The sequence below is a fragment of the Rhinopithecus roxellana genome, chromosome 18 (assembly GCF_007565055.1).
Source record: "Rhinopithecus roxellana isolate Shanxi Qingling chromosome 18, ASM756505v1, whole genome shotgun sequence".
NCBI lineage: Eukaryota > Metazoa > Chordata > Mammalia > Primates > Cercopithecidae > Rhinopithecus > Rhinopithecus roxellana.
This window is the reverse complement of record NC_044566.1, coordinates 57,270,923-57,288,719: the sequence shown is the minus strand read 5'-3', so window position 1 is coordinate 57,288,719 and position 17,797 is coordinate 57,270,923. Positions and strand designations below refer to the sequence as shown.

The window sequence follows — 17,797 nt, the reverse complement described above, 5'->3', positions numbered from 1 at the left end:
GGTTAGGATTCTGTGCCATACCGACAAACTGCTGAGTTTGCCAGCAATGAAATATTTGGAGGCTTTCACATCAATTGCTATTAATTCAGTGCTTTCAGATTTTTTAGTAAGTAGGCATTTAACCTTTCTGTATTTTACTTATAAGTTGTAATTACAGGATTTAGATATTTATTTTTTTCTCTCATATAACTTATTTTTTCCAGTATAACTTATTTCTCATAGCTTCCACATTCGACAAGATACCAGTCTGTTACAGACAGCTTTTGCTCAAAGTTAGTAATGATCAACAGATCAGAAATTTATAATAATAGTTTTTCTACATTCTGCAAATTCATCTCATAGCACTGTTAATTAGCTCATGATTCTTGATCCATAAATAAACATCGTTGTGTCTGCTGTTGTCCTAAAAAAAATCATGAGAGATGCAGAAAAAAGAGCATTATACTTTAATGACTTCTCTTCAAATCAATATTTGATGGTTTTGTTTTCTTGCTGGAGAGCCAATGAAATAGTATGTCTCACATTATTTTATAAGTTTAGAGGAGAATGTTGATGACAAACCCCAAATATTGGCATGTTCCTTTTTTCCATTGATTTTTATGTAGATCATTATAAGTAGATGCCTTATATCCCATAGACGAAAAATATATTTCACTTTAGACATTGATAATGATTATTAACATTTATAATATACCTTGTAATTGACAAAGTCCATTTAAATATGATCTCGTTTAATCTCCCCAGTTGTATGTGAAGGAGGTAGCATTAGTCTTATGATTTTTTTTTTTTTTTTTTGAGACGGAGTCTAGCTCTGTCGCCCAGGCTGGAGTGCAGTGGCCAGATCTCAGCTCACTGCAAGCTCCACCTCCCGGGTTTACGCCATTCTCCTGCCTCAGCCTCCCGAGTAGCTGGGACTACAGGCGCCCGCCACCTCGCCCGGCTAGTTTTTTGTAGAGACGGGGTTTCACCGTGTTAGCCAGGATGGTCTCGATCTCCTGACCTTGTGATCCGCCCGTCTCGGCCTCCCAAAGTGCTGGGATTAAAGGCTTGAGCCACCACGCCCGGCCAGTCTTATGATTTTACGCTCAAAAAAGTGTAAGATCATACAGTTTGAGAGTGGTCCAGTTTTCAAGCCTTAGTTTTGAAATACAGTCAACATCTTATATTCTTTTCTGCAATGTCACACAGCCTCTCAATGAAGTAAACGAAGGCATTAGATGAGGACTCGCCAATATAGGGATTGAAAGCATAATGTGTGCTTTAGGTAATTAGATAGATAGTTGAGAGTTAAAGGTTGAGTCTAAAGAATTTGGCACTAACATGTTTAAAGAGAAAAGAAGAAAGTACCTAGAAGGAGATAGTGAAGACATTTTTTGGCATGAGTAAAACTATTTAAGATTATAATACCTTTGGTCACACATAATTTTTTAAGTATTTCTAAAATTAAGAATAATAATTATTACAAATTTAGATTATTAACATTAAAGAAGTCACTGAAGATATTAACAAAACCACTTATTTGTGGAAAAAATGTGTTGGTATTAAGGAAGTTTAAGCAACAGACTTATTTGAGAATGGACCATTGATGTAGTTTTCTTTAGGGAGATTTTTTCATTGAATAAGTATAAAATAGAGATGCATTAAGAAGTTGTAGATCAAGTTGGATATTTTAGTACTGTCAGTCACCAATTTCCAAGCATTACATTTGATTAAAATAGATCATACATCTATTTGTAGATGAATAAAATCAATGTTGGTTGAGTAAGGTTTGGAAGATATTTGTTAAATGAAGTTTGCAGTACTATAAATTTTGAGAAGAATGAACCTTTACCGCAAGGAAGTTTAGATATTTATTAAGTTTGAGAAGTAGTTTCTTTTTACATTTTTTAAAATTGACTAATATCCACATTTATTTGTCATTTAACCTTAACACAATGTCAAATTCAAAAATTTTTAAATGAAATACATTTAAAATATGCTAAAGAAACCTGGGGAAATGTTGAACTCCTCTGTTAAGGAAACCAAGGCTCAAAAACTAAATAAACTTCTAACCAAATGTCTCTCTATCATCTCCATTCTCTTTCATAACAATATTCCTACTATAAAAGCAACTCAATTTTGTTCATAAAAATAAAGTATAACCTTATTATGCACTTAGATGTTATTTATTATTGCATGGTTTAATTTTCATCTTTACTATGAAGAAGCTTTAGAAGTTGGCATTTAAAGGCTGGGTGTGGTTGCTCACGCCTGTAATCCCAGCACTTTGGGAGGCCAAGGGGGCTGATCACCTGAGGTCAGGAGTTTGAGATCAGCCTGACCAACATAGTGAAACCCTGTCTATACTAAAAATACAAAAATTAGCTGAGTGTGGTGGCACGTACCCATAATCCCAGCTACTTGGGAGGCTGACACAGGAGAATCGCTTGAATCCAGGAGGCTGCAGTTGTAGTGAGCCGAGATGGCACTACTCCGCTCCAGTCTATGTGACACATTGAGACTATGTCAAAAAAAAAGGAGAAAAAAAAGAATTGGCATTCAAATGTTTTATGTTTTTACGTATTTATGAATATCATGGAGAATGTGATGTGGATAAGATGGATATTTTATGTATATTTTGCCAAAAATTCTATGTGCATAGGCAAAATAAAATCTCCTAACTTGAGCACAAATTTCTTAATATTCCCAGATTTATGATCACAGTCCATATGCCATCTTAAGAAAGGTTTGCAGACTCCAAAGTCTACAAAAATGTTGGTGAAATCAATTAGTCAACACACTTTGTATATACCCTTAATGTCCATATCCTTTCCACTGACAAAGCTGGACTAAGGAGTTTAAACAATTTTTTTAATTGGAAGAAGAAAGCGGGAGAAATTCGATGTTGACTGTGTATCTGGCTGCAGCGGGATTAGAATTCATCTTCAACCTCATGTTTGTTATTTTCAATCCTTCATTTCTTTACAGGAGTGTTGTGGTGCCTGTAAAGAAGCCACCTCCAGGTAGTTTAGCTGTAACCACTGTGGGAGCCACTACTGCTGGAAGTGGGCTGCCAACAGGCAGTACCTCTAATATATTTGCTGCTACTGGAGCTACACCAAAAAGTATGATTAATACAACAGGTATTGTCCTTATATATTTTTGTGATACTCATCTTTTTATGTTTTCTATATTTTCATTTTTCTGCTTATTTGATCTTAAAAATTAAAATACCCTAATCATTGAAGATTATCTTAATTTTTAAGAAGGTTATATTTTATGTTACGACTTTTTAGAATTTGTCTGTAGTTGTAGAGTGCATTTTTTAGTGGTCATTTTAGAGGACAGTATTGGTTTTGAGTCTTCTCAAAACAGTGCTGTTGATTTTCAGAGTGAAATCAGATTACCGAAAGATATTTGGGGAGCAGAAGCAAAGGATAATTTGAACACTGACGTTTGATATGTAAAAATCAGTAAAATGTATCAAGAATATCAAGATGTACTAAAAATGTTAGTGACAGAAAGCAGATTTGGGGACATTGATTGGTTGAGTTCTAACATATGTTCTTTGCTAAATCCCCTAAGGGAGGTAGAGCTCCCCTAAGAACCTTGATATGCAAGAGCCTCAACTTGATAAAAAGTGCATGTGAATAAGAACCGTTGTTTGACATTGAATTAATTCATATACATAGATTATAATTTGATCCAGTTCATTGCCCAGCAAATTCCTAATGAATCTAGGAACAAAAAATTTCAAATCATTACAAATATTAAAAGTCTGCCTAAAATAACCTTTTTTTTTCTGTAAATTTACAGAAATGTTCCTGTTGATTATTAGCTAAATAAATCCTTACCCAAATCTTTGTGATTCCGTTTTAGGTATTTATACAGCGCAAGATGATCCCTGACTTTTCTTCCCTGACTATAGTAGTCTTCTCTTCTCCAGACTGTATAGCCTTGAACTTTTCCATTTATGATCATTGCCTAGATTCTTCCCATTTTTATTAATTTCATAGCTCTTTTTTGTGCTTTCTGTATCTATCTTGTTTATCATACCACCCGAGTCTGACATATCATGAACAACACATTTATGGGGTTGTAGTAAGTAGAATGTACTCTATTAAGAATATTTATATTGGCAAGTAAATGTCATTAATGGCATTGTGTCAAAGAATAGACCATCTATTGTTTATCTGTATTATAAATAGATATTTCTACCTGGCTTGTCTGAAGACTTTAAAGTCTTTTCAGTATTAGAGTTTCATTCTTTATACTCATTTAGCTTTCTAGAGATAGGAGTAAAACTGTTTTTCTTTTACTAAAGTATATACTTTAAAAGTGTAAAGGTTTTAAAAATATGAATAAAGTCCTTATTGTTAGGAGTTAGGTAAATGCAAAATGGAATCACCTTTTTTGTCTTTAGAGACAAGTCATGATGTTTTTAATTTCTATTTTAAAAATTAAGAATGAATATGGAAAGTAATGGTAGCAAGAGTTTTGATGATAGTATAAAGTATATGATATTACAACGAGAAATAAAAATGTAAGTGATAAACTTCTTAAAAATGTGTGTGTGTATGTATGTGTGTATAAATTGTGAGCCAACAGCTAAGCTGGATATACTGTTCATTTCAGATATTGGCATATAGGTGCTCTAAAATGTTATAGTGGAAGTCCCAGTAAGCAATTCAGTTTTATGGGAATTAGTATAAGATGATAATATTTAGGAACACTAGATGTCCCTCAACTCCACAGCTATTTAATATACTTAGTGGCGTATTATAGAAAAATCTTTACTAAAATTACATTTTTATATCATTGAGGGAACACTCATTATTTTAAGACCAGGTACTAATGTAACTCATTATAGCCCTTCTTAAGCAGTGATCTTATCAAAAGGAGCATTTGATGCTGCAGTGCCACAAATTTATGCTCAGATAGTTCACTCCAAACTGTCTTAAATGATGAATACCAAAAATATTGCAGTGTAGCTATAAAAAGATAAGTTTTTCACACCTAAATTTGCATTGTTTTATCAGCCTCATTTTATCTAAAATTTTTTCATTTGTTGATGTTTTTTATTTATGCCCCATTTGCAGTATGTAGTTTTGTTAGATTAATGTAAGCAAATCAGTTAGATTTCAATGCAACATCTGTTATATAAAATTATCTTTATTAGCATACTTACTAATGGCCAAATGATTGTCAAATTCTGTTTTGAAATTCTGATGAGTAATTCTTTCAAAATCAGATAGTAATGGTGTAAGAAAAATTTTTTTTAAGCAAATTTATGTTTAAGGCTAAAAATTATTATTTTGGGAACAGGTGCCGTGGATTCAGGGTCCTCCTCCTCTTCCTCCTCTTCTAGTTTTGTGAATGGTGCTACCAGCAAAAACCTTCCAGCTGTACAAACAGTTGCTCCAATGCCAGAAGATTCAGCTGAAAATATGAGGTATGCATGACTGTTTGTTTTTATTCATTTTAACTCTTTTTAAATGTAGTGAAACAGTACACAAAAATACAAAAATATAGAAAGAGTTCTTGGGAATGAAGGTTAATTATTTATTTTGCGATTGCATTTCACAATTTTTCTGATTTTTTGGCTAGTTGTTATGTAAAAACCTGTGATATATTTTGGTCTAAGCAGAGATCTTCAGTGATTTTAAAATGTTTACTGTTGTATTAGTAATTCACTGTCATTTAGTGCATGTTACTATTTCCAGTAAAGGTTCAAACATGTACAAATGGTAACATGATAAAACTGGGCATCTTTGGGGGGTGATACAAAGTTTAAAATATAAAGTTTCAGGCCAGGCATGGTGGCTCACGCCTGTAATCCCAGCACTTTGGAAGGCCGAGGAGGACAGATCACTTGAGGCCAGGAGTTGGAGACCAGCCTGGAAAACATGGTGAAACCTTGTCTTTACTAAAAATACAAAACTTAGCAGTGTGTGGTGGTGCATGCCTGTAATCCCGGCCACTTGGGAGAGAGGCTGGGGCAGGAGAATCTCTTGAACCCAGGAGGCAGAGGTTGCAGCAAGCCAAGATTGCACCACTGCACTCCAGCCTGGGTGACAGAGCAAAACTGTTTCGCAAATTAATTAATTAACTAACTAACTAACTAATGAACTAACTAACTAACTTTCAAAATAAATGTACAATGTTATATATAACATCATTGGAACTTGACTAAGCAAACATTATCTTATCTGTCATGATTAAAGACCATTCCTGGAAGAGACTGGCCCTCATTCTTGGAGTAAAATTGTGCACACATACACACACACACACACAGATATGTATGTATTCACAGTTTTTGTAGAGGTATAACACAAATACAGAATATAAAAGCTTATTGAAAAAATGAACACACTCATCATCACCCAAGTTAACAAATAGACACCAGGAACCCTTGCTTTGCACTTTTTTCCCAGTCACTGTTCTTGCTTTTCTTCCAATTCTTTACCCTGACTTTTAATACTAAGATAGTTTTGTCATTTTTGAATTTTACATAAGTGTAAGTACATCATATGTATTTGTTTGCTTCTGGCTTCTTTTGTTCAACATTATTTTTATGAGATTCATCTATTGTTGCATATAACAATAGTTTATTCATTTATTCTTTTATTTATTTATGTGTCTATACCATAATTTATTAATTCATTTTACTGATGGTGGGCATTTGGAATTTTCCATTTCTTAGTTATTACAAATAATACTGCTATATAGATAAGGCCACTTATAATTACTATGAGTGTACTACTATTACGTGTGTGTACTACACATAATGTATATGTTAGATAATTTGGAGTGTAATTGCTGATTCATAGTGTTTGTATATGTTCAGTTTTACTAGATAATGCCAAAAGGTTTTCAAAAGTGGTTGTACTAGTTTACTAACTCTGCAGCAGATTATGAGAGGTCTTGTTGCTTCATATCTTTGATAGGACTTAGTAGTTTTAGTCTCTGTCATTGTAGCCATTTTGGTGGAAGTGTAGTGGCATTCCGTTGTATTTTTAGTTTTCATTCTCCTGATGATAAATGAGGTTGAGCACTTTTTAAATACATTGGTCTTTTGTTTTCTTCTTTTGATTTGCCTGTTGAAATCTCTAGTCCATTTTTTTTATTATTGTGGGCTTTTTTTGGTCTTTTTCTTACTAATTTTTTGAAAATAAGTCCTTTGTGGATTATATGTCATACATATATCTTCTCCCATTTTTTGACTTTTCTTATCATTATCAATATGGTCTATTTTGATCAACACAAGTTGTAAATTTTAATTAAATTCACCTTGCAATTTTTTGGTTTATAAGTGCTTTTGGTGTTGTAAAAGCTTTGTCTACATTTACCCTGTCTTACCTTCTGGCTGCTTTATTCTTTGCTTTTTGAATTTAGATGTGTAATCCATTTGGAATTTTTGTGACTATAATGAGGTAGGAGTGATAGGTATATGAAGATGACCCAGCACCATTTATTGGAAAGACACTTCTTTTCCCTGTGTTCTGTCACTTTTGTCACAAATTAGTTTTTCATATATACTTGATTATGGTTTGGCAAACAGCTCTGCCTCATCTCTTTTTCTGTCTTTAAGCCATACTATCTTAATTAGCCTTAGGTTTAATAAAGATTGGGTTGAGTAAGATCTTCTCACCCTGTTATTTTTCCTCAGTACCATTCAATTACCTATTGACCACCTATGTGTAGATCTATTTCTAGACTCCATTCTGTCCCATATGTCACTGCTGCACTATCTTCCTGTATATCGTAGCTTTATATTAAGTTTTGAAAGAGATGAGGTAATGTAAGTCCTCTAACTATTCTTTTGTAAAATTGCTTTGACTTTTCTAGGTTAATTTGCATTTTCATATAAATTTTAGAAGTGACTTGTCAATTCTAAAGCAACAAAAAAAGAAATTCTGCTGAAATTTTAATTACAACCCTGTTGAACCTTTAAATTTGAGGAGATTCTTCATCATAATACTGAGTATTCAAACTTTTGAAATTCATTGAGATCTTTAAATTTTTCAGCAGCTTACTGTAGTTTTCATTGTAAAGCTCTTGTACTTATATCTCTTTAAATTTTTATTTTCTTAATTTTTCATGTGTTTGATGATATTATATTAGATTTTTTGCTCTAAATTTCCAATTGGGAGTTAGAAACCAGACAAAAAAGAGTACATAGTGTATGATTCCATTTATATGAAATTAAATGAAATGCAAATTAATTTATCTTTAAAAAGAGCAGATCAATGATTGCCTATGTCAGTTTTACCTCAATAAAACTGAAAAAAGGGGACAATTTTGTATTAGTGTATTGATTTTTATATGTTGATTTTATATTTTATAATCTTGCCACTTAATTTTAGTGAACTCAGTAAGTTGTTTAGAACTTTCTAAACTCACATAATCGATCTAAAACTTTCTGTAGTTTCCTTATTTTCTTTGCATGAGATAATGTCACTTGTAGCTTTAGTATTATTTATCCTAAAATGTTTGAGAATTCACCAGCAGAGACATTTCTGCCTGGAATTTTCTTTCTTGGAAAATTTAAATTATAGATTCAGTTTTTTAAATTGATAAGTGAGTATCCATGTAGTATATTTATTTTTGTATCTGTTTTGTTATTTTTGTCTTCAATGAATTTACCCATCTTATCAAAGTTGTTGGATTTATTGCCATACATTCTTTGTAATTTTTTACATTTTATTAATATTTTAAAATATAAGTATGATCTCTAATGATGTTCCCTCTTTCATTTCAGATTTTGTTAATTTTTGTTTTTTCTCATTTTTCATTATCAGAATAGCTGTTGTTTTTCAATATTATGATTTCCCCCCAAAAATGATACTGTGTTCATTAACATTTTTAGGATTTTTTTGCTTTTTATTATATGAATTCTGCTTTTATTACTCCTTTCTATTTACATCATATTTGCTTGCTTTTTTCTTTCCATATCTTAGAGTGGAAACTGAGACTGAGTGTCTATAAACTGTGGACCATGGGCCAAATCATTCTTCCGCCAGTTTTTGTACATAAAGTTATTGGAATACAGCCACACTCATTTGCCCGTGTATTGCCTATCACTGCTTTCACATTACTGTGACTGAGTTAAATAGTTGCAACAGAGACAATATGGCCTAAAGCTTGAAATATTTGCTATCTTTTCTTTTATAGATGTTTCCCAAACCTTCTCTTGGATCTTTGATTTTAGACCTTTCTTGTTTAATGGTGTGGTATATGAGCATTTAAAGCTATAATTTTTCCTCCAAGCACAGTTTTACCTGCATTGTACAATGTAGTAGTTTTTACATTCAATATTTTTTCTAATTTTCCCTACTTCTTCTTGGATTCCTACACTTTTCAGAGGTGCATTTTAACGTTTATCTTTCTTCACTAAAAATACTGCCATGCAATCCATTCAAGTTGTTGCATGAATTAATAGTATGTTCCTTTTTTATTTCTCAGTCATATTCTATGGTATGGATGACAATTTGTTTAAAATATACCTACTAAAGGACATTTAAGTTTTTTCCAGTTTGGGCCTATTAAAAATAAAGTTAAAATGGACGTTTGTTTTTATGTGAACATACATTTTTATTTCTCTGGGTTAAGTACCCAAGAGTGAGATTACTGGCTCTTTGGTAAGTATATGATTAGTTTTATAGGAAACTGCAAAACTGTCTTCTAGAGTGACTGTACCACTTTATGTTTCCATTGGCAATGTGTGATTGGTCCAGTTTCTCCTCATTGTTACCAGCATTTTTTTAAAGGGTTCTGATAGGTATGTAGTGATATCTTATTGTGCTCTGAATTTGCATTTTCCTAATGGATAAAGATGCAGAACATCTTTTCATATGTTTATTTTCCATCAGTATGTCTCCTCCATGAATTGTCTGTTCATGTCTTTTGCCTATTTTTTAATTGAATCACTTTCTAACTTTTGAGCTCTGAGAGTTTTTGTTATATTCAAATACAAGTCCTTTTTTAGAAATGTAGTTTGCAAATATTTTCTCCTAGATGTGCTCCCTGTTTCATCCTTTTAATGGGGTTTTTAGCAGAGAAAAATTTAAATTTTTTTTAATCTGGCTTGTCAGATTTACCTTTTTATAGTTAAGCTTTTGGTGTCATGTCTAAGAGCTCCTCACCTTGTTCTGTGTTCCCAAATTTTATATTGCATTTTCTATAAAGTTTTGTGGTTTAAAAGTTGTTTTATTTTTAAGTCTGTGATCTATTTTGAGCTGATATCTGTGTAAGGTATGAGGTTTAGGTTGAGGTATATATTTTTGCCTATGAATGTCCATTTGTCCCAGCACCATTTGTTGAAGAGGCCATCCTTGCTCATGAGGCATGTTTTTAAGATCTTCTAAGGCAAATTTAGGGAGGCCTCTATTCTTGGATTGCTTTTGCCAGACTTAGAAAGGGTAGACTTGCTAGAATTTTGAATGCCCAGTGTATTTAATGAGCTCTCTCCTTTCTGGCTGGAGGGAATTCAGACAATTACCAGCACTATGCACTCTCAGTGATGTTTGTGTTACAGCTCCTTCATAATTATTCTTTTCAAAAAATTGTTCTATTCTAGCCCTTGGAGCTTTCAGGCTTCACATAAGTAGATTGCTATTCAGCCTAAGACTCAGGTTTTTGGAAATATTTTTCTTTATAGCTTCCTCCTCTCAGGGACTCTGTCCTGTGAATTCTGTTCACCTTGGCTGTCTTGAACTACAGTCTCAGTCTTGTCAATCCAAAAACATTGCAGGACTCAGTATTTGCCATAATGTAGGAAATACCTCCATAAAAGAAATGTGGATGATGGGGGAGCTCACCTTATTGGTTTCTCCTTCCTTAGGGTTCATTGTTCTGTATTCCCTGTATTGTCTGAAAATAGTTGTTCCCTGTATTTGTCTAATTTTTTAGCTGTTAGCATGGAAGGTAATTTTAGACCATCTTACTTTTTCAAGGCTACAAATGAATTTTATATTTTTATCATGTTGTCAGTGGTTTCTTTTATAAATTTTATTTTAATTATTTTAATTGTTTCCATTTCAGTATGTTGAGAGAATATCCTGAAATGTTAACCTACTTATTATTCCTAATTATTTTTCTATAGATTATTTCAAAATGTATATGTATATACATAATTGTGTCATCCATGAATAATGGGGGAGTTTTTTCCCCCATTAAAATCCTTGCACCTTTTAATTTCTTTTTCTTAACTTACAGTGCCACCCAGTACCTCCAATACAATTTATTACAGTCATGGTTATAGCAGGCATTCTTTTTACATTCTCCATCTCAGATGAAAAACATTGAACATTTATCATTAATTATGATGCCTCTTACCTATTATATGTAATTTTCAATAAATGTTATACATTTCTTATATTTGTAATTAACACAAACTTGCTATCGTGATGTATGTTATGCTTTTCAAATATATACTAAGATGATCATGTGATTTTTCTCCTGTTAACATGGTGTAATATATTGATTTAATTTTTAAATGCTGAAAGAATTACCAATTTCTGTAAGAAATCCAATTTCATTGTAATGTGAAATAGATTTATCTCTTGAAAGCTTCTCTAAGATTTTTTTTTGTCTTTTTTTCCTCTGAAATATTTAGCAAACTTCACAAGCAAAGACACCTAATCCTGGATCTCTTCTTTTAGGAAAGTTTCTTAATTAAAATTTCAATTTAATTAGTTACAGATCTCCCAAAATTTTCTGTTTTTTCTGGTGTCAGTTTTGGTAGGTTTTTATTGGCATAAAGTTTTTTGTAATATTATCATGTTATTCTTTTAACATTCATATAATCTGTAGTAATGTCCCTTCTTTTTATTCTTGATATTCTTTATTTAAGCTAGCCAGCTTGTCTGCCTTCCTGCCTTTCTACCTTCCTGCCTGCCTGCCTGTCTTGCCTTCCTTGCCTTCCTTCCTTTTCTTCATAAGTTCTGGCAGTAATCAGTTTTATTCTTTTATTCTTATTGCCAAAAAAAATTCAATAGAGAGAAGTAACAAGAAACTGTTAAGTTGAAGGTTATACATTGTTTGTTTCCTTAGTGCAGTAGTTTTCTAACATCAGCATGCATCAGATTAACATAGAGGGCTTATTAACATACAGATCGTTGGGTACCTGATTCAGTAGGACTTCAGTAGGGCATGAGAATTTAGGGCACCTCTAATGAGTTTTTAGGTGTGTTAGTCAAGCTTATTTAGAGAAACAGATTAAATAGGATGTTTACATTCATATGAATATACATGCATATACACATTATTTATTATAAAAATTTGGCTCACGTGATTATGGAAACTGAGAATTCCCAATATCTGCAGTTAGTATGCTAAAGACCCAGGAGAACCAATGTGTAGTTATAATCAAAGTACCAAGGTCTGAGAACCAAGAGAGCCAGTGATATAAGTTTCTCTCCAAAAGCTGGCTGGCTCAAGACTGAAGAAGAGCCGATGTTTCCATCTGAGTCCAAAAGCCAGAAGAGACCAGTATTACTAGCTCAAACATTCAGGCAGAAGGAGTTTGCTCAACCTTTTTGTTCTATTCATATCTTCAAGTTGACTAGATGAAGCCTTCTTACATGAAGGAGGGCCATCTACTTTACCCAGTCTTCCTGTTCAAATGTTAATCTTATCAAGAAATACCCTCACAGTCATACCCAGAGTGCTGTTTAATCAAATATCTGGACACCCAGTAAAATTGACACATAAAATTAACCATCATGCTAGATCATGCTGATGCTGCTGGTCCAGAGAACACACTTTGAGAAACTGTGTAATTGATAATCCTCCAAATTGCAGGAGTTGTCCTTGATTTATCAAGGTCCTATCCCCAGACAATGCGTGGTCCTTCCTTACTCTATTTTAACTCAATTTACTCCAAATTTTGCAGACATACATGTACATATTCACACCCTGCAAGAAAGTCTACTTATTTTATTGGTCAGCATCTGTTTTGATTTAACCAAATGACTATCCCTTTTTGTTGCTAATCATTCTTTTCTGAATGTCTGACCTCCACGTAGTATCATTTTTCTTCTTCTGAGAGAACACTTCTTAGTATTTGATTTAGTGCAGGTTTGCCTGTCATGAATTTTTAGTTCCTGTTTCTCTAAACATCTTGGAAATGCACCTCAATGTTTGGAAGGATATTTTGAACCAACAGAATTCTAGGTTGGCTGTTATTTTCTTTTATTGCTTTGAAAATATCATTTTATTGTCTTCTGGCTTTTTTCATTCTGTGTTTTATTTCTTTATTTTATAGGTTAATTCCTGGTCATATTGTTTCTATTCTCCACTCCAACCCACCTGATGTCTGTTTTAAAGGTGTTCTGTATTTTGGGAGTTGATAAGTTTTACTATGATGTTTTCAGGTGCTGTGGATTTTCTTTGTATTTATCCTGCTTAGGACTTGTAGAGATTTTCAAATCTGAAGTTTTATCACTTTCATTCAATTTTGAAACTTCCTTGCCATTACCTCTTCAGGTATTGCTTGTGACTCTTTTTATCCTCTTGTTAGAGCTTATCTTAGATAAAAATTAGAGTTTTAAAAAATACATTTCTTAACTATCTATCTATATCCTTTCCCCCACTCCTTTTTCTCTCTCAGTGATTTTGAGTATTTTCTTTTAACCTATAGTCTACTTTATTAAAATTCTCTCTTTAGCTGTGTCAAGTCTTCTCAGTTCTTAATTTCAATTTTTGTAAGTACTCAAATTTCCATTTGACTTTTGTAGTTTAATATTATCTTCCAACTGAGCGTGGTGGCTCACGACTGTAATCCCAGCACTTTGGGAGGCCAAGGCAGGCAGATCATGAGGTCAGAAGTTCGAGACCAGCCTGGCCTTCATAGTGAAACCCTGTCGCTACTAAAAATATAAAAATTAGCTGGGCATGGTGGTGGGTGCCTGTAATCCCAGCTACTCAGGAGCCTGAGGCAGAATTGTTTGAACCCAGGAGGCAGAGGTTGCAGTGAGCCAAGATTGTGCCATTGCACTCCAGCCAGGCGACAGAGTAAGACTCTATCTCAAAAAAAAAATTATCTTCCAATTGTCTGTCTTATCCAATTGTTATCCAATTGTTTATCTTGGTCTTTAATTTCCTTGGTCTTTAATTTCTTTAATTAAGTTAATTTAATTAACTTTCATAGTTAATATTTAACTACTAGGGTAAATATAGTTACCCGTAAAGTCTTTGATTATTTATCAGAGCTACCTCTGTCATCTTGTGTTACTTTTGGTGTTCAGTAATATCTTCCTGTCTACTTACGTGTCTTTTCTTGTTATTATTATGTGAAAAACCTATGTAGTATCTGAAAGATTATAAACATAATATGAAAGTACAAAGTGGTGTTTTCTTCCAGAAAAAAATACATTTTCTTCTGGTAAGCATTAGCAATCCTAAACGACCTTAATGAAGTGAAAGTTAGAGGGCCAGTCTTTTTTCTGATTCACCAGTTCTTTAAAGTGTAGTTCTATAGGGTCTCAACTTAAATCATAAGGGTTTTTCTAAGCTTTTTTTCCTCTTTAGTAGGCTCTGAGCTCCAAACATTTTGTTCCGTTTCAGTCATTCAGTTGCTTCTACCAAAACATGTCCATGGGAGATGAGCGGTCCAGAAACCAAAATCATCTTCTTAGAGTTTCTTCTTCAGGATCATGGTCAAATAATTGACTTCTGTCTTAACTCTCCATTTCCCTCAAAGAAGTGTTTCTGGTTTTGTCCAGCTTTTTTAGTTGTTCTCAGCAAGAGAATTCGCCTATTACTAAAGGTGGAAATCAACATTATTTTTATATAGTTATGTGTTTATGATCATATATTTGATGGAGTGTAAATGTCAAAATGACTTGGTTTTTTTTAATCACTGATTTCAGCTGGATTATGTCAGATCCATTCCTTCTGATCCTTAATTATATGATAGAAAAATGTGTAACTTTTTGGTAATTTTTAAGTTGTGTAAAGCTCACCCAATTAAACATTTTCAACTCCTTACATGACTTTCTTTATTTTAATGAAGGGTTTTGATGGTAATTTTTTTCCTTTCTTTAAACTTGTCTACATCTTTATATTTAAAGCAGTTCTGCTTTTTTAAAAAATATCAAACTGACAATTTTTATATTTTAATTGGTATTTCTACATCATTTGCATTTAGTGTAATTGCATGATTACATGATTATATTGATGTATATATTGATTATATTGATATCTACCAATTTGGTAATTGTTTTAGAATAAATTGTTACTTTCCATCTGTATTTTGTTTTTCTTCTTTTATGCCCTCTGTTGGGTTAAATGGAGTATTTTTTTATTATTTTATTTTCTCTCCAATATTGTCTTATTGGAGACAATATTTCAAACATTTTTAAAATGCTTAAAATAAAAGACAACCTTTTAAACATTTTAGGAGCTTCTCTACGGCTTACAATATAAATCTTTAAATTATCAGAATCAGTTTTTAATATTATTACACAGTTTCATGTGTAATAATGATGCTTGTAACAGTTTACTCCTAATTCCTCTTTTACATCCTTTGTGTTAATGTTGTCATTTTACTTTTATATATCTTATGAAGAAACAGTAGTCCGGGCACCGTGGCTCACACCTGTAATCCCAGCACTTGGCGAGGCCGAGGCGGGTGGATCACCTGAGATCAGCAGTTTGAGATTACTAGCCTGGCCTACATGGTGAAACCCCATCTCTACTAACAATACCAAATTATCTGGGCGTGGTGGCATGTACCTGTAATCCCAGCTACTCCGGAGTCTGAGGCAGGAGAATTGCTTAGAACCCAGGAAGCAGAGGTTACAGTGAGCTGAGACTGTGCCACTGCACTGTAGCCTGGGTGACAGAGTGAGACTTTGTCTCGAAAAAGAAAAAGAAACAGTACACTGCTATTTTGCTCTGGACAGTGAGTTTTATTTTAGAACAGTTAAAAATAAATGCATTTTATAGTTTTATTTATCTTTTCTAGCACTCTTGTTTGTATAAATCTGTTTTTGTCTGGTATATTCCTTATACTTGAACTACATTTAAAAGTATTCGTAGTACAAAGTCAGCTACATGAATTATCTCTGTTTTTGTTGTCTAAAGAGGTCTTTATTTTACCATCTTTTTCTAAAGAATTTTTTGGCTACATATGGAATTGTGGATTATATATTTTTAAAATGGCTTTGAAAGGGATTTCATCTCATTTCTTCTGGCTTGTACGGATTCTAATGAGAATGTCATTTTTATCTTTGTTCCTCTTTATGGAATGTGTCTTTATTCTCTGAATGCCTTCTTCAGATTTTCTCTCTATATTTGAATTTCAGCAGTGTATTATGATACTTTTTTTTTTTACTTATTTACTAAAATTCTACTTGGTGTTTTCTGGGTTTCTTGTATCTGTAGTTTTATGACTTCATTGTTTTTGGAAAATTCTTACTCAGTATCTCTTCACATATTTCTTCTGCTCTGGTATGTCTCTGTGTTAGTTTTCTATTGCTAGAATAACACGTTGCCACAAATTTGGCAGCTTAAATCAGCACTGATTTATTAATTATTTCACAGTTCTGTAGGTTAAGAGTCCAACACTCAGGTCACACTGGGCTAAAATGAGGATGTTGGCAGGGCTGCATTTGTTACTGGAGACTCTGGAAGAAAATGCGCTTCCAGGCTCACTCAGGTTACTAGCATAATTCAGTTCTGTATGGCTATAGAACACATGGGTCTGTTTATTTGCCTGCTATCAGAGCCTTCCCTTATCTCCTAGAACTCACCTTGCTTGTGGCCTCTGACATTCAGAATTAGTAATAATGCATCCAGTTTTTCTCAAACTTGGGATCTGTCTGTTTTCCCCTTATACGTATCTTTTCTGCTTTCCTCTTTTGCCGTACTTCTCTAGCCGGAGAGTTTTCTGCTTTTTAGAGCTCATATGGTTAGACTGAACCTACCTACATAATCTAGGGTAATCTCTCTATTTTAATGCCCATAACCTTAATTTCACTTGCAAAATCCTTTTTACCATGTAATATAGTTTATTCAAAAGTTCCAGAGATTATGGTTTAGGTATCTTTGTGGAGCCATTATTTGGCATACGGCACTACTCTTTCTGTGATTCCAATCACATTTATGTAAAATTATTTGATAATGTTTAATAGCTTTCGAATGCACCAATGTGCACACTCTCTCCATCGGAGTGTGTGTATATTCTTTTTTCTTTTTGTTTTAATATGTCTGTATTTTATTGGCCTGTCTTCAAATTCACTGAGTCTTTCCTTGGCTTCATTGAGTCTTTTGATAAGTCCATTGAAGGCACATCATTTCTTTTACTGTATTTTCTATTTCTGCCATTGTTTCTTCTTTACAGTTTCTTACTTTTGCTGAAAATTTACATCTGTTTATATATGTTGTCTGCCTTTTCAGCTATTAACTCTTAACATGTTAAGCATAGTTACTTTAAATTCTTTAATAGTTCCAACATAGGGTTCATCTGTGATTTTGATTCTATTGGTTTTTCTCTGACTTTTTTTTTTCTTGTTTCTTCATGTGTAAGGTAATTTTTAGTTGAAAACTGGACATCATGTATAGGATAGTAGCTCCTGACAGTCGTATTTGTGCTCTAAATGGGTCTGCCTCTCCTTATGCTAAGCCTTTTGTGAGAGGGGTTGAGTCGTTTTAGTCTTTTGTTGAGCAGGTTTTATGTTTTCTTGTTGTGTTTGTTATTCCCTGTGTACCATGGACTTTAAAGTTCTCTACCTTTACTTTGTGTTTAGTTAGGTGCTAGCTTTTCAGAGTGTCTTGCTATTTCTGTTCTACCCTGTCCTGATTCAGAGAGGTT

The 17,797-nt window shown here is 33.1% G+C and overlaps 1 protein-coding gene across 4 annotated transcripts in view; it reads left to right on the top strand.

Annotated features, from left to right (window-relative positions):
* NBEA (neurobeachin) overlaps positions 1–17,797 on the top strand; it is a 774,301-nt gene that overhangs the window by 272,047 nt on the left and 484,457 nt on the right. For all 4 annotated transcript variants that reach the window (XM_030922219.1, XM_030922217.1, XM_030922221.1 and 1 more), the window contains exons 32-33: positions 2,968–3,122; positions 5,305–5,431. In XM_030922219.1, the coding sequence (XP_030778079.1) occupies positions 2,968–3,122; positions 5,305–5,431 (282 nt within the window). The remainder of the gene's footprint in view (positions 1–2,967; positions 3,123–5,304; positions 5,432–17,797) is intronic.